Below are 24285 nucleotides of genomic sequence, written 5' to 3' on the forward strand. Positions count from 1 at the left end.
ATTTAAATATGTTCCCAGTAAATCTAAACATAATGTGAATGAATACGGCTTATTATTTAATGTCGAAAAGTCAACCCTTGTTAACGATGCGATTTATATGTCAATTTTAAGGATTACTTTTTACTCGAACATCAGACTAAGTGTAAAAGCCGTTATTGCCTTTCTTCTTTCCAATCACATTTATCTTGCTGTGCAGTTTATTAACCAAATTATTGGTTTCTCTGTTCAGCCAGCAATTATGCAGGCTGCCAAATTGTTCTTTTCCATTTAACAAACAAAAAAAAATATTTGGGTTTATTTCCATGTTAATTGAGATTAAAAAAATTTTGGTCTCATGTGTGGGCATCGAATATTCAATTAATTTTGATAATCATAAAATGTCCATCTTGAAATGTTTTATTTAAGTTTCTCTCATCATATTTTGTATGGTCGTCATGCACATATATACAATAATAAACATATAGATGGATATAGAAAATGGTTAAACCATCAGCATCCATGAAGAATATGGTTGTTGATTAGCACTTCATACTTGCATTATGATCGTGTTGTATGCAAGTAATTAAAATTGATTATGTTACGCTTCTTCAAAGTGATATAAAAAATATCTCTAAAAATATTCGTTCAGGTTTACTTACCACCGTCCACAATTGCTTTGTGTGTTGTGACCGAACGTTGAAATTAACTGCTTTGCATCAACATCAATATCAAGATAATGCAAATATGATTCATGATTAATTTAACATTAACTGGAAAGAGGAAAGATATACGTTTTTTCATATTTCATGATTCATGGCACAACGATGAGCTTAAACAGATACGATCGAGTTTTTGCATAAAAAGAAGTTTTTGATATACATTGCTGAAATACGTATACAATTACAATTACTATACTTACACCGATAGATTATCTATGCATATAAACACAATTATCTTTCCCAACACCACTTTTTCATAAATTCTTTTTTTTTTAATTTTTACATGAACTTTGCTGAAACAGTCTTATGTTCGTGCAAGTAATTTGTTTTATTATTTTAATTATCGGAATAATGTGAGAGCGTATCGGGTTATTCAATTTTAATTTATTACTTATAACGTAGCTATTTATTCGTAATAAGGTGATTATCACAGTTAACTAACGTTGATTTCGTCTAGAGAATCAATGGGTGTTTTAAATTGCGGAGTGTGAATTTCTTTCAAAACTATTAAGTATGAAAGCGATGGCTGACAGTTATGATATTTATTTTTTCTGACGGCCTAAAGCTTTATAATACAGCAAATCGAAGAAAGAAATCAAAGTTTTTTGTGCAATTTACATTTTCTAATTGTAATCTGAACAATTAAAATTTGTTTGGAACTCACATTTGCGACATTCTTTATATGCAATCTGTTTTTTTATTATTAAATTGTACTTAGAACAGTAGCATGGCTTAATGTTTTTCTTTTATTTATTTTACGCATCGCTAATCTTACTCATCGTACCATGACTTTTGTGTGTGTGGGTGTGAACTTTTCTCGGTTTTCGTAATTGAATTTACATTTTAAAAATTTATTTCATAAATTAAATTGGTCTACTAGTTGTGGAAAATACATCCTTCATTTTGAACAGTCTATCATGAACAACGAACCCATCAATCCATTTTAAGCACCTTTTCTCTTTTATCTTTTTTCCATTTTCAATTTTATTGACCATATATTGATAAATATGTTGAGATATGAAAGACATGAACACTTTATTTAACCACAATGTAGGTCCAGAAATCAGACAACTACCGAAGTAAATATTCCACATAAAATTTAAGCTCCACCTGCTTGTTAGTTGTTTTTCAATTATTTCAATTAACAGCATAATTACTCTGCACCTTTTCGATTTTCACTTTTTAATTTGAAGGAGTTGTTCATTTTTTACCAGGACCGTACTAGCTATATTGGTTGATGAGTCGGTAACTTTTTTACATACAACTTGGGCCGGCAATAGTTTCTTATCTAATTAAACCTTATTTAAAACTTTGGGCTGCACAATTTCATCCTCTACACTTCGTCTATGCAAGAACTTCGAACTGTGCGCCAATTCTCGTGAATTTAAAAATTCGTAACTGGACAGTTGTCACGTCACATTAGAGCTCGTTCAGGAACTCTTCGTTAAGTTTCACTGGAGACGATTTTGACACTTCTTTCATATAAAATATGTCAAAATCTTTACTTTGGGTAACGAATTATTAGTTCCTGAACGAGCTCTTAATGCTAAGGGTCCATACGATTCGTAACTTTTAAGATGACAACTGTCAAGTTACGAATTCTTAAATTCATGAGAATCGACGCCCTGGGGTGTAAAATTGTGACCTGTGTACGAAAGATAACGAAAATCCAGATTTTTACAGTAAAAGGCAACCGAATTTATATCGATGATGGTTTCAACTGTTTCACCCAATCAATGATAAGTATGGTCGATTCCAAATCGGCCCATTTATCTTGAACGCATTCATTATTTATGTCAAAACAATATGAAAATAGGTGCGTTTGAGTCCGTTTTCAAAATCGTTTTGTCCTTCGCATTGATAGGCCATATCTGGTACTTTACATTCATTGGCTTTACCAGCAGTCCACTCTTCCAGCAGTGAGTTTATTTGATTTCACCAGCTGGTAAACGAGTTGACGAAAAAACTGCAAAAGGTAATTTCAACAGTCGCGTGACTTCTCAATATTTGACTCATTGATTTTTGACTCAAATTAAAAGATTTTCAAACAGTACATCACTATTGTTCTAATTACAATGAAAAAATCGAACAATAATGTCTTGATGATTGATTTCAAAGAAAGTATCAAAGTTTCTGCATAGAGACTAGCACTTGCTTAAGTGGTTTTGCTATTATATTCTGGCTTTTATAAACTGAAAGACTTAACAGATCTTTTTAAAAGGCCATATTACGTAGTAGAGCATCATTGAAATGGTTTAACAATGCAATACAATAAAAAATAAATCAGTACAGTTATTGCCTCTCCCAATCATGAAAATGTGAACAAACCACACATAATTTCATAAAAATATTAAAAATCAATCACAATTAGCACGCATAAAATGCAACTCCCAGTTTGAAGAAAAAAACGAATAAAAGTCTTTTATATTCTTGAGTCATTTATTTAGCATTTTAATGTCTTTTAGACATGTTACTTGAAACCTTTTTTTTTTTGCAGTATATGAAAAAGTTTTTATATTTAAAATACATTAAAGAAACAATAGGGACGGCCATCGGTTTGCGTTTTTGATTCGAGAAGTATCACAGCACCACTACTACTCGTTTCGTTTCAATTCAACACTTAAACTTGTTTATTGTGAAACAAAATAAAAAATAATAATAAATTTACGCCGTTGTGCGGCCAATTTCTGTAATAAATTTGTTCATTTTAATATTCATTACACATTAAAAAAAAAAATATTTCTTTATTATTCAAAACGATAAAATGCAAGGCGTGGTTTAATAAAATATGTTCAATGGGGGCTGCGCGTTTTTATTATGCTTTTCATTCAATATTCTTGCTGTGGTGATCACGTCCGTATTTCGTATATTATTATATACAATGCACAATAGCAGCCATACGGTATAAAATGTATATAAAAACAGCCGCGAAGTCTCTGGTTGTTTGTTGTTACAGTCCATAGAGTTGGTTCTTATTGGCACAAAGAGCCTATGAAATCGATGTATCAAGTATATTGTGGAAATTGTTTATTCAATTCGTTTGAAAGAGGGGGAAGGTATAAAGCTCTGTAATAAAATAAAATGTTCTTCGATGTACAATGGTACATGGAGAAATAAATTGATTTATAAATGCTGCGCAATGGAAACCAATGAGAACTTAGAGATGTGCTGTATCAATTGATGGTCCAATATACTCTTATATATAAAGATAGAAATTTGTACGATAGCGTCGTTATTTTCTTTCGTTGGTTGTGTTTTACTATTATAATTGTATTTCTTCAAAGCGGTTTTATATACTGGAGATAAGAATACTTCGTTTCTGTCTGACAGTTACTCCAGGTCTTTTTTTTATCAACGATCAATGAGTATGTGTCAACTTGTTATACTTTTTTCCGTTAGCATCGCTACCTTGTTTATTTTTCCACTTACAAAGTGAATGAATAGGGGTCAATAAAATGATTTCAAATCTATTAACTCAGCGCACGAAAGAAATTGTTATTTTTATGTCGACTTTAAACAGATTTGAATGGCACGACACATATGGAAAGAGCAATTACCCACTTACTCTATTCATATATGGCATTAGTTTATTTATGATGTAAAACTGAAATCACAACAACAGGAAAATACGGCGTGTGATTACATGCACACTTCACTTATCTCCGATTTTTAGTGACTTTTTACTTGTCTTCATGAACATTTCAAGGCCATCTCTAAGCTTCAATTTCATTAGCACTTTATTCTAATTTTGTAGAATGAGCTACTAAATCCTACTCGGATATTTCTGTTATTTAACTGCTACGTCCGTAGTTTATAATATTTGCTAATGTTTTATATAAAATCTTTTACTTCATTTGTTTTAACATTGATTTTACTGTCTAAAAGAACACAAACTAGAAATAATTATGTCTTATTTTGATCAACAGCAGAAAATCAACATAAAGAAAGTAGGAAATTTCATTTTTTCATGTGACTTGTGGCCCTCGCTACGCTCTGGTCTCAAACAACTCTTTAAAATTAAATTTCCAACTTTTAAAAATTATAACTTTTCATATGTGCAGTGTGATTTACCTCATTTTCTCAACTCAAACGTCCATTAGAAAATAACGTTTTGCTGACGATTGGCCGAATGACGTTTCTGGTTAGAAAAGTTCAACTTTTTCTATCCTGTGAGGAGGAAATATAACTTTTCTCACTTGATCTGTCATTTTGTTTATGTTTTGAAACGTGGTATAGTGAGTCGATGTCTTCGTTTCACAGAGAAAAATCTTGTATTTACGTCTGTGAGAAATAGGAAATTCCAACTCGAGCGAAATTGCGGCCAGAGGCACTTGTTGGGATTTTATATTTTTTTTTCCTTGGTAAACAAATACCTATTAGTTCGTTCAACTAGTGTCAGATGTTTGTATGAGATGACTCTCCAGACACAAATGAAGATCTTCAATTTAAGTGTAGTGGTTCGAATCAATCAATGCTGATACCACAATGTACGTAGATTCACTCTTTTAAAATCGCTGGCGTTTCAATTTTAATAAATTTTTGAGGTAATTCATAAAAAGAATCCGCTACTTGCACACATATACATTTTGAATGTTTTTTTCTTCTTATTCTTCATCATTTGTTTGTCATAGGGCGCCACATTGTCACACCTTCTCTTCGTCATAGCTAGTTTCTTCATTACAACCTGTTAATAAACGAACTTGAAAGATATAAATATGTTTATTCTATTATATATTGTGACTGAAATATTTCCACCTTTTTTGTCGAATTTTCTCACGTAAAAATTCAATACACTACAATGTTAACGAACAATTACAACAACAATGACGTATCCGAAAAAAAAACATGAAGAAGAGAAGCATTTGACAAACAAAATATTTGTCTTATGGACAAAAATATATTAATTTAAATTTTACAATTAACAAAATATAAAATATTTAAATTAATATAAAAAGTTTTTTTTTCCATCTGTAATTTTATTCTAGACATTCATACATTTTGTTTGGGTTTCATTAAAGTGTTAAATATAATATTTCTGACAAAGTTATGAATAAGACAAGAGAAAAAAAGTTTTTTTTTCTTTAATAAAAGCCTATATTACACATTGAAAAAATGAACTCTTGTGTGCTTATGAAAATGAAGAAGGCATCAATCAGACTCGTATGAAATTTATATTAAACAATTTTTTCCATGTATATATTGTTCTTTGTTATTTATGGTAATTAATAATTTTCTGTATGAGTTTTATGTTGGGAATGAGGTTTCAAGCATCACTTTACGTCGGCTCTTTGAATGTAATGATATTTTATGATTTATAAATATTAAGTGAAGGTGTCTAAATATGTATACGTACGGTTATTATCGTATTGCGATAAATATAAAAGCCGACCAATTTAGTTTAGCCAATTTTCTTTATTTTTTATCGTTTTACTGAAAAATGGTTTCAATTTTCTGCGGAAATAACTCATGGGATTCAGACAAAATCGAACGAAGAGTTAGTTATTAAAGTTAAATTCAGTCTTTTTAGTGCAGATATTTCGTACCGCTGATGCGATTTAAATCCGAGAATTATAATATTTCCATTTTTTAGCTAATCTACCCATTAAAGCTCAGCAGATAAACCTCCTCCTTAATCTTAACATTTTTAATTAACTTTACCAAATTTGAATGAATGATTCATTTGACATGGTACAAGAATTCCTTACTTTTTTTTCATTTCTTTATCTATTTTAAGAATAGCTTTAATCTGTTGAATTCCGAAAGGTAAAGAAATGGCTATACCTGTACTCTATATCAATACAAGTAATGAATCAAATTTTTTGTAAGTGGGTTTATAAACCTTAGAGAGTTGAAACTGTGATTACTTAAAACCTTCCTGTAATCCATTTTATTGCAATTTTATTGTATCAATAAAATGCTGTATTATCAAGGTCTTTGATATTTATTACTTATGAAAAGAGTCTGTCTCCTTTTCGCTCGACAAACTTCGCGACTTTCCCTCGTAAGTCAATCCTCTACTGTTTATCCGATAATTCGAAAAAACATCGATTTCGATATCGAAATTACATATAAAAAGTTGACATTTCGAAATCAAAGTAGAAAATAGTATTTTTTGTTACGTATGATGAAAAGTGACATTTTTTTGGGACTTGTCGTATGCTAGCTAGCTAACGAGGCGAAGTTGAGAAGTAGCAACCACAGTTCTTTTGTTTTACGTTTTGGAACTCTCACTTTTATTTTTTCCTTTGTTTGGAAAAAGGTGGGTCTGCTTGAATTCGATCTCGTCAAATCATTTACCCTATGAATACTTCCGTGTGTACGATACAATTGACAATTGACCTCTCTCTTGTTTCGAAATTTCAACTTAGACCACAAGTTAGATTTAATGTCAAAATCGATTTTTTTTTCTATTTCCGAAATGCACTAAATTCCCTTTTTAAGGTGTCAACAAAAATACAGGTTTTGTAGACAAACTGGTAGTGAGTCCTTTACTATATTATTCAACTGCCTATCTAGGTTAATCAGTGTGATGAGCTATAATTGCTCATTATCGTAATTGAGATGTGTAGTGTGAATATACATGGCCGAATACACCTCCGTTGTTACACGTAATGGTGTTTCCAACGATTTACTCATGCTGTAACAAATCAAGGTCTCGTTCAGAGCAAAATGCGGATGACCGAACATATTAATGGCAATGTTTAGATATTTCTAAAACTTGATTGTTTTTTGCATATTTAGTGCATGTTTTGTACATGTCCTTTCCAACAATTTTTAGGTTGATCTGTACGTCGAAAACATTTCACATCAAACTTGTTTTTAAAAAAATTCTTTCTTTTTTTGGTGCAACTATAAATTTCTATACCTAAGTAGAAAGAAATTGAAAATGATTCGATGGTGCGGTACCTTTTGCTCGAATGCAATAAAATAGATAATAAAAGTAAAGTAATAAAACGTCATAAATATCTGCTACGAATAAATTGAATGGAATAAACCAATAAAAAATGTGCGTCCATATATTCCAACAAAAAATACTTTCGAATTTGAGTGCCCTTATCTATATGCAGAATTTCTCAAAATATAAATTGCCTGCACCGAGAGGCCTGCACATAAATTTTTAGATATCGAGCTGATAGAAAATAGAATATATTGAGAAAAAAAAACTAATTCACTTAAACTGTAAATCCATGGCTTTAAAATAATACCAACTCTCCATGATTTATTCTACGAAATGCTTAGGTAGTTAAATTTTCCAGATTTTAGGCAAACTTTTATTTACTTTATAAATGCCATAAAATTATTTGTGTACAATAATCCCAATACCAGTTTTTACATAAAAGAGATTCTTGTCCTTTATTTTAATTCCTCTTGTTAATATTAAGTTATATTGGCTGTTATTTAAAAATGCATCCATTTTAGTGAGACATTCGGTATATATACCCTCTTAAAAATATGAGCCTGAAATTTTTAATTTATGTTGTTTTTGGTGTATAATTGAATTCTCGGGGACACATTTCCTTTTTCAAATATTAAAAAAAAAAGAAACAAATTCAAACATATGGCCGTACGTTCATGGCTTATTAATAAGTTTTTAGCTATTGCACATTTCAATATAATATCGACAGAGCATTCAAATTTGAATGATCCGTACATGTGTGCCCTGTATGTTAAACAGAAATACCATAACACTAGAGCCGCATTATAGTTTGGTAATCGGTAGATTCAGACTGCAAAATTTGTTACAAACATTTGATCAAATATTTTTAATGAACTTTTGTTTTCTGGTAGGCATTTGACCTGTGTACAGAACACCAGGCGTAATTTGCTTTAGCAAGAATTTGTATTAAGGTACGTCCTAACAAAATTTAATTATTTAATCTGCAAAGATTTTTATAAAATTAACATTAACACCTCCCGCTAATGTAAGAACTTGGCACTGTACAGGAGACTGTACCCGATTATTATTTTTCGGTTCGCGATAAAAATAACGATGACACCGAGACCGAAAATCCAAGTTGAAACTCTAAACAATATGAATTGATTTTCCAAACTTTTATAATTCACAATGGATAAATGGTCTTTATTGGGTGAAACTTTTTTTTTTTGTTAACATTCGAAAGACCACATTCAATGGACTTTTCAAACTTCACGATTGAATGATTCTTAATATGCAATAACATTTATTGAATTTATTATAGCTTTTTCTAAACGTGAATCATTTCGTATTCAAAAGATATTGATGTTTGCCTTACCTATGGGTATGGGTGTGATTAATCAATATGCGTATTTACAATAATATTTAATACCCGAAAAAAGAACACTTTAAATTCAACCAAATTGATTTAATTAACACTTTCAACCGTTTTTTTTTTATTAAATTAAAACCATTTTGATTTTTTTCTGTGTATATTTATATTAGAAATGGATTCGGCATGTGTAATTTATATAATACCACACGGGGCAATAAAAAACAAATTGTGAGAAAAACAATTTATCCAACAATTTTTGGAATATTCATCAGAAATTCTTTATTGCGCCATATGAACTATTGCTGTGGTAAATGTTTTAAAGTATTTTGAGTGTATACAATAGCCTTGTTATTGGCTCAATTCTGTCAATTTGAGATTGTTTACTTAGAACTTAGGGATCACATCGTCGAAGTTAAAACTAATCGGTTGGAATGAGACTAGTCCAGACAGCACTACAATCAAATTTTAAATGAATACAATTTGTACCTCGAATATTAAATCTTAACCTTTTAGAAACTGTAATTCCATTTAATTATCAAATCTTCATTTGTTCAAAGTAAGTTGTAGTATTTGATACAAAATGATTCACTTGTTGCAACATACATTTTAATATATAGACCATATTAGTCGGAGACAGGGACTATTTTTTGAGAATTTTGAGAATTCTTTGAGAAATTTGAGAAATATTTCTTTAAAATTCTCAAAGTTTTACAAAATATTTTTGAAAAATTTGAGAATTTTGAGAAATCCGATTTCTCAAAAATAGTCCCTGGTCGGAGATCATCGATTGCTATTGCTTTTGCTGTCGATAACAGATGATTAGCCATTTGTAGGGTAAAATAAACCCTCTTTTCATATACTTTTACCGGTAAGAGATCGGTTGTTTTTGTTCTTCAACGTTATAATTCAAACAGATCTCTTTTCACAGATACAGATACAGACTACGATGAATTAATATAAAATCTAATAAGTCGCTGACTGTTTTGAATATGCTTGAAACATAAAAGCATTCAGAATGATCTTATCAAATATTCGTCCTTCAAATAAAACCATGCCTAAAACGATTTTTAGACACTCTACTCTTATTCTTCTTCCTTTTAAAGTCTACAAATCCCCTTAGTTTATATTCCTGAAACTGCTGCACGGAATGTTATCGCATGTCGGTCTCTAAGATTTGCTATTAGGATAGGATAAGATGGGCAGGAAAGCTGATGCTTTCCAAGCACCTAAGCCGCCAATGGGTCTGTTGTGCATTACCCATATTTTCGAGAGATTTTACGATTGTGAATCATATAATTTTCTATTAGAACATAGGTGTCGCTAGTGGTTGACATTTTTACAATCACGATTGTGACTTACGCATATGGCGTATCAGAACTGTGTTTAGCTTTTTTGTTGTTGTTTTCTTAGAGACCTATTACGATCGATAGAGCTGACTTGTGGTAACTAACAGCAGAGACTAATCATTTACGATTAGGAAAAACCCCTTTGAACCATGTCTGAGACGGGAGTCGAACCCGTCACATATAGGGCGTGAGTCCATCGCTCTACCGATTCGCTATTATCTATTTAGTCTTAATATTTAAGGCCGACTTAAAGTAATTGGTAAAAATGAAAGTAGCGAAAACCCACTATAAAAACGTTTCACTATGATCGATTAAAAGTTTCAAAAAATTACCAAATTAAAGTGTAAGTAATTGGCGTTACGCACACCAGCTCACCGAAATAAACTTTTCCGGCATTTTAAGTGTTTGATCACATTACCAAACACCAAAATAAAAATCGTTTTCGTACCAAACATCATAATTAATTCAACCAACACAACATTATCATTTAATAGTAAATTCAAACACTCGCTACGAGCACACCATCCTTTTATATATACATAAAATAACGAAAAATCATCTTGTTCATCAGCTTAAATATGCATTTTATGTAGATATTATGATGATTTTTTTTTTCACTTCAGTTTGTCTATCCATTACACTATTAAATCTTATAAATTTTTTTTCTTCTTCTTGTTGTTGATTTATTCAATTTGATTATTGACATTATAAAGAAATCTCCAGCAAGGGTGGTCTTCAATGTGTTCATAGCTCACAATTTTTTTTGTTGTTGTTGTTATTATACTATTTTATAAGATCTAAATGTAATGTGTCCAAAATATTTCTTAGTTTTCGTCGTTTTTCCGTCACAACATTAAGGGTAGAGCTAATATTTATTTATTTATTCACACGCAAACCCTTTTTCTGGTTGTTTTGTTTGAATTTTAAATGAAAAATAATATTAAAATGGAAAAAAATATTGAAAAATAGAATTTCATTTTCAGAGAATAAATCAAAATTCGAATATTGTTTATTTATTCAAGACGTTTTGGATATAATATGTGTGTTCCATACTGATTTAATTAGATTTAATCAGATATCGTCGATGGTTAACAGTCTATTACACACAATATAAGATCGTATACACCTAAAAAAAATCGAATATTAAATGAATACGCAGGAGTATTACAAGACAAATTTTTTTATTTGATTTCTTGACACTGCTAATTACATGTAAAATTGAATTAATCATCACGAGTCGTAACAATTACAAATTTACTTTTCGAAATTAAAATATATTTTTTGATGTCAATTTTTTTTCCAATAATAAAATCAACTGCACCCACTATATAAATAATGTTAACCAAACACTCCAAAAGTAATATACGAAATTATTTTGCAATGACAAAAAAAAAATAATTTTTCATTTATTTGTATGTCATCAAAAATGTAAATTTTGAACGTAAAAAAAATAAGTTTCCTTTAATACAATTAATTTATTTATTTCACTTTTTTATTTTTATTTCGTGAACTAATATTAAACCATTTATTTCATTTAATTCTCTTTTTTCATAATTTAACTGACACTCCTTTTCCTTCTTTATACAAATAAAAATATGGTTGAATTTTATTCATTATTTACAATATATCTGCTTATTATTTACATATAAAATCTTCACGTGTCCGAAATAAATATGAAAAAAAAGAAAAAAAAAAAAATCTTAAATCAAATAAGTAAACAAGAAATGGAAATTAATTGAATAAAGAAAAGAACTTCAGAGGTAAACAACTTCGATTTATGCTTTATTTTTCTAGACAATTAAAGGAATCCACTTTGACTATTCCTTATACAAAGTATGTCCAAACATGCCGCGCATAGGATAACTAACATTTTATCAATTGATTATGTATTACTAAGTGTGAGTCTCATTCGGTGGTAATAGTATATTGTGCACCGTGTTACACAAAGTCCGATTTTTAGAACTAGTCCTTTAGGTTTTCATAAGAGCGAGTATTGGAAATGAGGACTCGAGCTACAAACGAGTTGCAGACTATACCTTAATTTGCAGCTGACACATAGGAAAATTTTGAAAATGACATTCATTTCGATACAAGTTCTGAAATGTATGTCAAGTAGTGGTGTTGCCATACACTACAGTTAAAACTATTCAGAAAAATCACTCGTACCAACATTACCAACCAAAATCACTATCAGTCATTTTGTTTTTGTCAACTTTGGCAATCATACGAGACAAAATATAAGGTTCTAGACAATTACGTCAGGCCCGCACTGGCCGAAGTTTCCTTCAAATTTCTATTTTGTTGTACAAGCCTGATGCGCCTTTGAGTATCTAACCCGGTCCTGAATACAAATTACCCCGAAGACTAACAATCGGCCCAATTATAATGATGTGTGAAGAATGGTTGAAATAACGTTTTTGTTCAGTCCAATGTTTTGGATCGTAAGACAAAATTTTTCTTTCCAAATTTCAATTTAATTGTGTCTTGCAATCTTCATGAACAAAATTACGTATTTTATTTTAATCACTAAGCCCCGTCAATTAAGTCTTAACTTAACACTCATGCTAATGAAATGATGACTCAATTTCCGGGGGTGCAGTGAGTAAAACATATGTTTCTGCAACTACGCTGCGAAAACTGAACTTTTTCATGCGTGATTTGGGTGGCGATCGAAGGGTTTTCTATGTTTTACTTTTCATCACTAATGGTGAAATGGATTTTCATATATGCTTTTCGTCACTAGTGGTGAAATGGATTTACTTTTTACCACTCCTTCTGAACATCTGAACCATTAAACGTAAATAAAAATTCGCAGCAAAATTTTTCGCAGCTGGTTGCAGAAAACGTTGTCATCACATCACATCTAGTGACAAAAACTACAATTTTTCGCAACTAGTTGCATAAATTACTATTGTATACTGACAGAGTTTCAATGGTTTCAATTCATTGTATTTTATGACCTTACCTAATTGCTCCTGTTTCAAATCTTTTCTTTTTAAAATTGGTTACAATATACCTTAAAAATTGGTTAGAGACTTGCTGTCTAATAGTGAAAACTTTCATTTTTAATAAGTTTACTGTACAGTTTTAAACCTTTAAGCACGATCTATCCCCACTCAATAGTCGACACATTAATCCCTTAGCCTTCGGCGTGTTCAGTTCATTTGTGATCAGTTTCAGTTTGAACAAAAGCGGAATTATTTCGTTATTGATTATAGAACTATTTGTAGAGCCTTTGCAATAGAAAACATACAAAATGCTTGTGAAAAAAGAAACAGAGTCGGATGCAAATGTAAGATCTTAACTTTTCATATGACAATAAATTAATTTAGATTTTGTAAGAGACAAAGTGAACCGAATGTGAATGCCTTATAACCGTTTATATAGAGACAGTGAATTTCAAAGATTCTTCAAATTTCATCATCTCATAATTTTTGAATAGATTTGTGATGAAATGTTTGATGGTTCCCAGATCATAAATGTTGTAAAAATTGAAATATTGACAATGTCGACATCAATTACGTAAATCCATATTTAGTGACGAACACTTATAAGAATTAGTGATTCACAATGACAAGCCGTTTTGAAGAATCTATTGGCCAAAAAATAAGTCATTAAGTCGTACGATCCTAGGATTCATTTGTTTCTGTGGATTACGTTAACAAGTTCTTACAAATGTTGCGATTAACGATATTTCTCCGCCGCAGTGAATCCATTCATATAAAATGAAATTTGAGAATGAATTTATTGCTGTGGATTTAATCACAGCATGTTCTACATGACAGTGTAAATGGTCTGCAATTATTTCGCTGCCAATATAGTATTCGAAAATGACACTCTCTTGATCGTAACAGTTGGGCTTAATGTTTTTTCATTTGTCACTATTTTTGTAATACTTACACATTTTCATTCATAACGAAATTCGTGATGTTAGTCCAGTAATATGCAAATATAATACAGTGATCAGTGACTAAGAAAATATATGTACAAAATCTACACATTCGCATCCATCCATTCATACACACTGCATGGAGGTAACAAAAAAATTAATAATAAAATATTCCTTATTCAATTGCAGTCACATGGAGATGATCATTCAGATCGTGAAGATGACATGAGAGACTGCGATTCAAGCGATGAAGGTGTTAATGTAAATTCACATATGAATGGTAATAACGGTATGGATTATCAAAGAAGTCCCACACACAATACAGATTCATCACATTTAAGGTAATTTTATTTGGATTTTGATGTTGTAAATTATTCAAATTTGTTTAACATTTCGATTTCTTATGAATCCCATCCAGTCATCATACACAATTTCCAGTAAATCCATTAGGCATGTTAGGAAATTTTATGGGAGTACAGAATTTACAAAGTCTTCAAAATTTACCGAACATGCAACACGGCGATGTGCTAGAAAAGTTAAAAATGCAAGTACGTGAAATGAAAGTTGGTTTGATGGTAAGTCCGTTAACGTCTCATAGAGTACCTCGGCCGATCGCTTTAACCTTTGAACACAATTTTCTATAGGATCAAGACTTTCCACTTCATTCATTCAACTCATTACACACACCACCAAATACATCATTCACATTGCCGCCAAGTACAAATCACAGTCAACCGCAAAATCTCAGTCAACAGTCACAAAACGGATTTTCGTTTACTCCACCGAATGCTCCGCATGCCAAAGATGGTAAGGAAAAATAAACAAACAAAAAACCACCGTCACAGGTTCACCGTTACCACCGTTAACCATTATTTCATTAATCCATCAGGCAATCCAGGATCGAATTCATCAACATCAAGTGAAACATCAAATTCTTCTCAACAAAATAATGGCTGGAGCTTTGAAGAACAATTTAAACAAGTTAGACAGGTAAGACGGTGTTTGTGTTTGTTAGTGGCTAGCTATTTTTGTGCTTATACGTATACAACAATTTGTTTAGTCTCTTGATCATGAATTTATTTATTTGTTTGTTTGTTTTTTCGGTGTGATATATATACGAACATGAACAAGTCGGATGTGTACAAGTTTATGAGTGAAACATTTCGCGAGTTATATATTTATATGACTGTCGGATTTTATTGAATCTTGTCAAGATTGAGTCGTTTAGTGACTAATTTTTAATTTGTTTACGGTCAGACATGTTAGAATATTTTTATTAGGAAAGCCCCATTTCGATGACGTGCACGAAGACATTTAGATTGTTTTTTTGTTGTTGTGCAATATTTGAATCAAATTTAATTGAATCGAATGCTTATGTCCCATGGACCATAAATTCTAAAATTGTCAGAGTACATCACAGTGTAACTGCTCTCCTACTCTCAGATGAGAAAATATTATTTTATGATTAGACTAAGTGGATGACCGGAAAATTTAATAAATTTGTTAGACTTACAACATTCTAACGCAACATGCTAATAATCTTTCGATAATTGAACAAAGGAATCGTTTCGATATTCTTAATAAATCCACTCCTCGCCTCTAATTCAATTAGCTTCATCATTATTATTTTTTGCAAAAATAAAATTAACTTCACATTCCTTTCATATTCTAATTCTTCGGTTCTTTTACGAAATTGTCTTACAAATTTCCATTTCTGATAAACTTGTGAGATATTTGAACTAATTCGCTAATTTTTGTTTCTGTGCCGGACCGTGGTTTTTTGTGCAGACTTTGTAAACTAATTTGAACTCATCTTTAGCAACGGCTATGGGAGGCTACGGTAAAATTGTATACCAAAATTAGGCTGAGACAACATTATTACTAACTGAATATCAAGAAGACGCAAATAACATTTCCATTACTACAACCCTAGCCTGATCCTTTCGGTTACTCTTTCTTCTCATTCAATGTCACCATAAAATAAATAAAATAATTCAGTTCTTCGAATATATTTTCAAATATAGAAAAAATATTCTAAATTTCCATTCATGCGTACCATGCATGCAATCATATCCAATTCCCAATAAATGCATTCATTTATATATCCTCTCTGTTCTGCAGAACAAACTCGATGGAAAATTTTTTTCCCATCTTTTTCTAATCCTTCATATTATACTACGCATATATACAACATACAACCTTGATATTTTTAACAAGTCTCCGTGATGTCGCTCGCACACTATATTATGCACCCAAAACACAAAAGTGAGCACAACATGAAAAACGTTTGTAATAACATTGATATAAGATAGTTTGGGTCATTTTCTCTTTTAAATAATTTTATAGACAAAATGCATTTTTTTTATATTTCGATTTTGGAAATTTTGTTTTATGAAACACTGCCGGATATTTATTGCTTTATTGCTCTTGTAAAAGTTGTATACTATGGTGTGTTCAGCAGGATCACATGGTTTTACCGTTACTTTTGTATATAAAATACGATGCTGAGGTCGATTTTATTTTAAATTTGTGGAAATTTACATTTGTTTTGACATGTCAACTTGTCTGATGAAACTGCAAGATTACTGGAGCATGGTTCTGTTTAAAACTGTTGTGTCGCGATATTGAAACAAATCTACCATTTCTGTTGTTGAGATTTCTAACTAGAGTTCGATACAAAATCTTTTACTTCATTTGTTTTGTACATTAGTTTTACTATATAAGACCAAATTAACCGTAGGTCGTCGTAGTTTTCTTTCGTTGCTATCGATAACAAATGATTAAGGCAAAAAATACTAATTTTCCAGATCTCGATTTTTTTATTCCACTGTGCGGGTATTCATGGGCAATCACACAAAATGCATACCGTACAATTCGTCATGGTTTTATTGATTTTCTGAAGAAGTAAAAAAATTCTTCAAATTTAATTTTTCTCCACTTATTTTGTCCTCATATTTTCATAACGGCGTGTTAACGAAATTTATTTTCGAATATTAATAAGAATCTAGGAATATTTTTCGTTTCACAAAAAAAAGGGCCATAAATTATCTATTTAAGGCGTCTTTCGTTTGAAGTTATCAAGCTATGATAATCCCTCTATACATACCATTCAATGAAATACCATTTACCTGCACAGATATTTGAATTGAGTAAAATTCGCAACTTGTTTATATTTCGATATTTTTTTTATGCAAATACCCACACTACAACAAACAACCATAATTTTTATAAGGAAACCTATGAAACATCCGAAACATGTACTTATTCCTCTGGTATATTGATAGTGCAATTCATAATACACACCCCGGCATATAACCGAACGAGAAAAAAAAAATACAAATTAAGTAAATGCAGGCAGGTAACGAACTCAATGAATAAATGAAGAGGTTGAGATAAGGTTTATAATAGCAGTATTGTCTAAGACATTTTAGCTTGGCATGGTGTTAGAACATAAATTGAAAATGAAAAGGATTTGACATTGTTTGTAGCCACCAAAAAAAGAGCTAAATAATTTTGTACTTACCTGAAAACATCTGTGTTTTGAATAATATTTTATGGCAAAGCTTGGTAAGACTTAATCATCTTAACTAGCTAAGCCCGTACAAATTCCAAACTTATAATATCAAAATCATTTTAAATAAAACACCTGGTACGGTTAAAATATTTTAGCGGTTAGTTGCTGGGTATGTGATAACAATTTGTTCGTTCTATTGCAATGATAATTATTCTACCTATACTTTGTGCTACGCTAGGAAGAGTTCAATCCAAAAGTTTAACGGAATATTTTTGCCAAAGACTTTAAATTTTTAATTTTGAACAGGCAAGTGTTGACTCGATAACTGTTTTCTTTCTTATTTAACTTTGCTCAGAAAGACTACTTTCTTTCCGTTTCGTATTTTTTTCGGCTTCCATCTTACCTCTTACGTGCCGATATCTCTAAGATAATCCAGCATTTAATGAACATAAAGGATTTACCCTCAGAACAAATAGAGAATTTGTTTTCTTGTGATGCCTTTTATTTGTCAGGATTGTTTGTACCTGAAACAAGTATACCACTTGTGAAAACACGGTTTCATTCTTATGGTATACAGTATTCTGTGCCATACTTTTGTAATTTCTTGTTTGGCACACCCTGTATCGTCGACAATATTTTCAAAACAATTTGCCCAAACAAATTTTATCACCATTCTTTCTAGTCATATCAAAAGTTCAAGTTATAGAAAACGTGACAGTAATACCGATTTTATTATATCATCATTTGTTTATCATTACAAAATTCTACCGCTACACACTGCTGCGTGTTTGCGTTTGCATGTTTGACACTATTTATTTTTGAAATTAATGTCGAAGATAATTAAAACAGCAAATCAAACGTACTAATTTTAAACGTGTCAAATTACACAGCTATTATGAAGTTAGAATCTCTGAACGAAATTAAGCTATACGTCGGTTGACAGTCAACTGGTCGATAAATAGATTAAAAATTGATTAATATTTTTAGCGTTTGCTTGTCTCTGCGGAGAACAAGAATACCATCTGAATTTTACAAGTTAGTGACGATCGGGTATCCCCACCCACCGAGTATACTAATAGACATTTGTAAACTCAAATTATCCGTTTTGCCTGTACAAAATCTGTATGAGTTAAGGGTTATAGTAAACTCTATGCTAAAGAAGAATTCAACTACTCTTCATAAAAGAAGTATTTCATTTATTCAATGACAGCACAATTCGATGAGTCTATGGCCTATCTTAACACATTTTACAAAACAAAATATTTTTTTCTTCACTTATCGCCTGGATAGAAATCTACCACTAACATTAATTGCTAACTGTACCCTCTTTCAAACAGTAAAGTTACACCATCATCATCATCATATCATACCATGATTCCTACACATCGCATTCTTCTTAGCACACAGAAAAAAAAGATGTTTGATACATACGCACATATGTTTCATATTAAAATCACCCTCGCAAACGGCACCAGAATTCGAGAATTTTTTTTTCTACTTCTAAATTAACATGTTTTCGGATAAAAATGCCTATTTTTAGAAAATCGCATTAGGGCAATTTATATTAATTTGTAGTCGCTCTCTGAACGATCTATACGGTTTGTTTTTAGAGTAAGACGATTGCATTTGTTTTTAAATAAATAACATATTCGAAGGCGATGTGATACAAGACAAGACACCCATATAGACGTTAGAATTTTATGAAATTAATGGATTCGTTGAAATCGTTCAGTTGCAATTGGTATAAACAAGGAAGTTTAGATCGACTTTTAAATAAATATTGGAATTTCGGGATGGATTTAAATTGTGATTGTTTGGTGTCACTGCAAAAAAAAATGTTTTAAGCATTCGTTGTTGCCACATTGATAGCAATCTTGTAGGGTTTTTCTTTGGGACGAATTTCCATTTCGGACCAAATTTAAACGTTGTCAGATCTCCAAAAATGCATTTGAAATATTGCTCATGACAAATTATATTACGGATCGCTATTAGTTTTCCGTTTTATTTTCGAAACTTTTTTTGTTCCTTAATTTAAACAGACTTCTCATCTCAGTCAATGAGTTTTGTGATTTTACTTTATTATCTCTCCATTTCATATAAAAAGAATTACATCAACACCATTATTATTTCAGTATGTTTATTATGCCTTCGTCTTGTTCATTAAAATGTTTAAAAATAAAACTATCCCCCTGTAAACGTTCCAGTGAAATTTTATATTAATTTTTTTTTCCTGTTGTTTTGTTCGCTTTACTTCGATTCTCTATAAAACGGCTGACATTTTTCATCAAGGTTACGTCTAAAAATAAATTATCAAATGCATCTGAATGGATTTGGTTTTATTTTTTATTGCTTTCATGTTAAACGTTTGTGTGCAGGGCGATGCGTTAATCAAATAAATTTCATTTAATTTGATGACTTAAGTCTGTCGGAAAAATGGGAAAGATTTTCTTGGAGTCAGGACATTTTTTTTGAAAATATATTCGTTAACCATTCATAGACGGCAAGCATATAACCAGGATAATTAGGGAGTCTGTTTTTTTCGATTTATCGATTTATCCTACAAATCTCTTCTTGTCCTCTTCTTGTCCTCTTCATTCTTAGAATTGGCCATTTAGAGCTAAAAACGTTTAGTTTGTCTCCACTCTCAGAGAGTGACTCTCTTTAGTGATAAATTTAGAAGATTGCGTCCTTGTTTGGATTTTTTTTTGCCAAGTTTGGCGTTTGCTGCTCGAGTTGAAGGCGAGCGTTGCAACCACATGAGTGACAAACCTCCAAACAAGTAAGTAAGTTATTTTACTCACTAAGCCACCGGGAAATGTGTTTTGTCGCTCACGTCAATGAAGTAATAATTCGTTTCCGGGTACTTAGTGAGTAAAATACATTTCCTATGCTGGTGCATGTAATAAGGCTGTTACATGTATAGGCAATAGCCTTTACATCACTCGCATAGGAATAGTACATTACTATGCAAGGGAAGTAAAGTGATATCTCGTATCCAGATGAGAAAAAGTATCCGAGGGCGGCAGCCCGAGGTACTTTTACTCATCGTGATACGAGATATCACTTTATTTTCCGTGTGTAGTACGACGTTTTACTATGCGAGTGATGTAAAGGTTATTGCCTATACATGTAATAGCCTTATTACATGCACCAGCATAGTAAAACGTTATACTACACACGGGAAGTAAAGTGATATCTCGTATCACGATGAGTAAATGTACCTCGGGCTAAAGCCCTCGGTTACTTTTACTCATCTGGATACGAGATATCACTTTACTTCCCTTGCATAGTAATGTACTATTTGTCCCCTAAACTGTCAAGTCACTTCAGTTTTTTTTTTCCCTCAATTTTCCAGAATTCCCTCCTGAAAAACGTTGTGTTCACCTTGGGAAAAAATAGGAATTACCAACTCGAGCGAATAAGTTCGCTCTTGTTTCCTATTTTGTAACCTTGGTAAACAGATTGCATTGACGATATACTTAATCTTTTACTTCATTAATTCATCAAACATTAAAGTACTGACGTCCACATGCGACGTTTAATGAAGTGCTTATAAATTTACTATCATTTAGTTCTTCAATTAGCGCATGCACTTATGCAGCCTCAAGAAATGCCAGTATCTAAATATTTTAGCTGAAGGATTTAAAGTTTTGAAACATTTCTTTTTCATTTCAAATCCAATGAAGAACTATCTAAAGATAAAAATTACTGAAACATAAGAATCAATAGGCTTACTTCCGGAAATAATTAATTTCGTAGAATTTTGTAGAAACTTTCATTTACGACAAAAAAAAAAAGTTTTCTCTATAAACAAATTATGCAAACATAAAATTTGGTCGTTGGTATTATTCATGTCCTCCGACATCATTCTTTCAATTTTATGTTATCTAAACTATTTACTCAATAACCAAAACTTCTACCTACTTGAAATAGCCAACATTTTAAATGTTACCCCAGTCCGACGAGCAAAAGAGATAGAAAAAAAAACGTAAAATTTTAATCTTCCAGCAAAACCAATACATGACCATTTATCCAAATTTTTATTTAATAAAAACCGAAAATAGAAAAAAAAATGTGTAAGACAAAAACACCGAATATAGATGTGTACTTGATGCTCATAAATAATTCTAATGCATTTCGGTTCGAATATTATTAACACACACACACACACACACGCATTCACTCAATCTTCAATACAGTACAATATGCATTATACCCAATTTCTCCGTAATTCGGATTTTAAAATTTACCATACAACATATTTTCGGTTCTTTGCCTAGCACCACTATATAATAAAATTGTTGGTAGTGTGTTTATGTAGTGGTCTTTGTCGACAGTGAGATCAGTGTGCCTTTGACGAAAATGAGACAACGATACTAATAAAAAGTTGTCGAAAATAATAAAAATTGATTTGGTTTGATCTTTAGTATTTCACAGACCTACAATGTACGATCATGAATTTTTTTTTGGATAACAACAATTAGAAGAAGGAATATTGTGTACATATAGTTTAATATTTATCAACAAAAAAGAAGAAGTTTGAAACAACTTGTTGAATGGTGAATTCGGTGTTTTGATATGAAGTGGTGAAGAAGTGATATACGTGCGTCGCGATAGTTTCGGTTTAAAACATAAACAATTCAATTCGTGTAACAGAATTTCTAGCTAAGTTTTATTCACTACAAATTGGCTATAAAATGATTACAATGGTTCCAGCTGATAACCAAATCCAAGAGGTTTGTCACACTATCTTTTTATGTAATAACAAGAATTGCAATTCTTCGATGTTGTTATGGTTTTTTTTTTGACAAAATACAATAACATAACCTCCAACCAATATTGATTTTATTTTCAAAATTGCAAACATTTCAGTTAAAAATTTCAATTTTGTGACTTGTCTAAATACACTGACATATAGTCAACTTTCATAAACGCCACACATTTTATATTCCACTCATGAAAATAGAGAATTACCGACCATATGTTTGATACAAGTAAAAGGTTTCGCGTGATTGCCGCAAAATTGAAGTATAGTTTTAATTTGTGGACATTCGTTTCTGTTTCTTTTAAATTTAAAATAGACCACATGTGGATCAAAGCACCTATATATTAGATCGAATACGTCTATTGATTTGATCCATTTCAGAACAATACAGTTACTCTATTCATTGATGTGATGTAATGTTGTATGCTTTTTGCTAGAAAAAATAATAATTTTCAATTGTATATGAATATCACGAGCTAATTAGTTTATTAGTTTACTGTAAATAATAATTAATATTAGAAAGATCGTCTGTTTAATTGAAATTACTCATTTCCTCAACCAGTTTTGTTTGTCAATATAAACGCCCGGACCTTTTTGCCATTTTATTTGAATATATGAACTACGTTTATATCATAGTTTCTGTGATTAAGCGTCCGATTTTTCAGCTGTTAGTTATTATATTTTTGTTGTCTTGCAGCCAGAAAACCATTTTTTCGCATTTTCTGGCCGCAACATAACAAAGTATTAGTCGTATAAATTTATACGTCAGAGAGAGCTTTTTTCTCCTTTGTTATGATCTGTCAGTTGGTCAGTTTTTTTTTTATTTTGCGATTTAGTATGGAAATGAAAACTAAAATTGAGATATCTTTGCTGTTTTAAGTGGTTTTTCATATTTTTTTGGACCAAAATGTTTTAAAATGTGTTTAAAGCAGGGACTAAAGTAAGGAACAAGCCTGTAGGCAATTGGCGACAGTGCCCCTCAAAATGGCTACACTGCGATCGACATTTGCCACCACCGAAATTTCTCGGTAAAATGAGTCAGAAAGTTTGAATTCTAACGCCAAAATTTGAACTTGTCGAATATTTGCTGGCTGCGGACATAATAGACAATAAACACACTCATTCTATCCGATCTCGACAGTCGTTGTTTCAATTAAGTATTTCAAACAATGGTCTTTCTAACAATGGTTGATGTTGATTGAACGTGAGCGAGTATTTTTTGTGTGTCATTCCTGAAAAATGGTAAATAAACGTAAAAGCGGTCATCAAAAAAGAAAAGAAACTGAAGAAAAGTTTCGAAGTAATTTGGCAGATCGTCCTGGCCAGTTGAAAATTTCTAATTGGTTTAAGGAAAGCTTTGTACCAGGTTCCAATTCGGTGGAATCAAATACCAATGACAATGTCACGGATGATTCGAACGAAGGTAACTTCAGTCGCTGATTTAGCCTTCCTTTGTCATTTGGGAACGTTTTCACAATGTCATTCGTCTTCGTCTCTCAATTGTAGATTTAGCACAAGGTTCGTTTACTGGAAACGGTACACTCACGCCAGATCATTCCAATTCGGTGGAATCAAATACCAATGACAATGTCACGGATGATTCGAACGAAGGTAACTTCAGTCGCTGATTTAGCCTTCCTTTGTCATTTGGGAACGTTTTCACAATGTCATTCGTCTTCGTCTCTCAATTGTAGATTTAGCACAAGGTTCGTTTACTGGAAACGGTACACTCACGCCAGATGATTCCAATTCGGTGGAATCAAATACTAATGACAATGTCACGGATGATTCGAACAAAGGTAACTTCAGTCGCTGATTTAGCCT

General features: G+C 31.4%; 1 protein-coding gene across 1 annotated transcript in view; it reads left to right on the top strand.

Annotated features, from left to right (window-relative positions):
- The window catches only part of LOC119075131 (protein dead ringer-like), a gene marked incomplete at its 3' end in the record, with an annotated part of 41283 nt that overhangs the window by 6596 nt on the left and 10402 nt on the right, over nucleotides 1-24285 (top strand). Inside the window, exons 4-7 of the mRNA XM_037181515.1 lie at nucleotides 14372-14523; nucleotides 14601-14757; nucleotides 14827-14989; nucleotides 15072-15172. Of these exons, the coding sequence (XP_037037410.1) occupies nucleotides 14372-14523; nucleotides 14601-14757; nucleotides 14827-14989; nucleotides 15072-15172 (573 nt within the window). The remainder of the gene's footprint in view (nucleotides 1-14371; nucleotides 14524-14600; nucleotides 14758-14826; nucleotides 14990-15071; nucleotides 15173-24285) is intronic.

This window comes from Bradysia coprophila, unplaced genomic scaffold (genome assembly GCF_014529535.1).
Source record: "Bradysia coprophila strain Holo2 unplaced genomic scaffold, BU_Bcop_v1 contig_187, whole genome shotgun sequence".
Classification (NCBI taxonomy): domain Eukaryota; kingdom Metazoa; phylum Arthropoda; class Insecta; order Diptera; family Sciaridae; genus Bradysia; species Bradysia coprophila.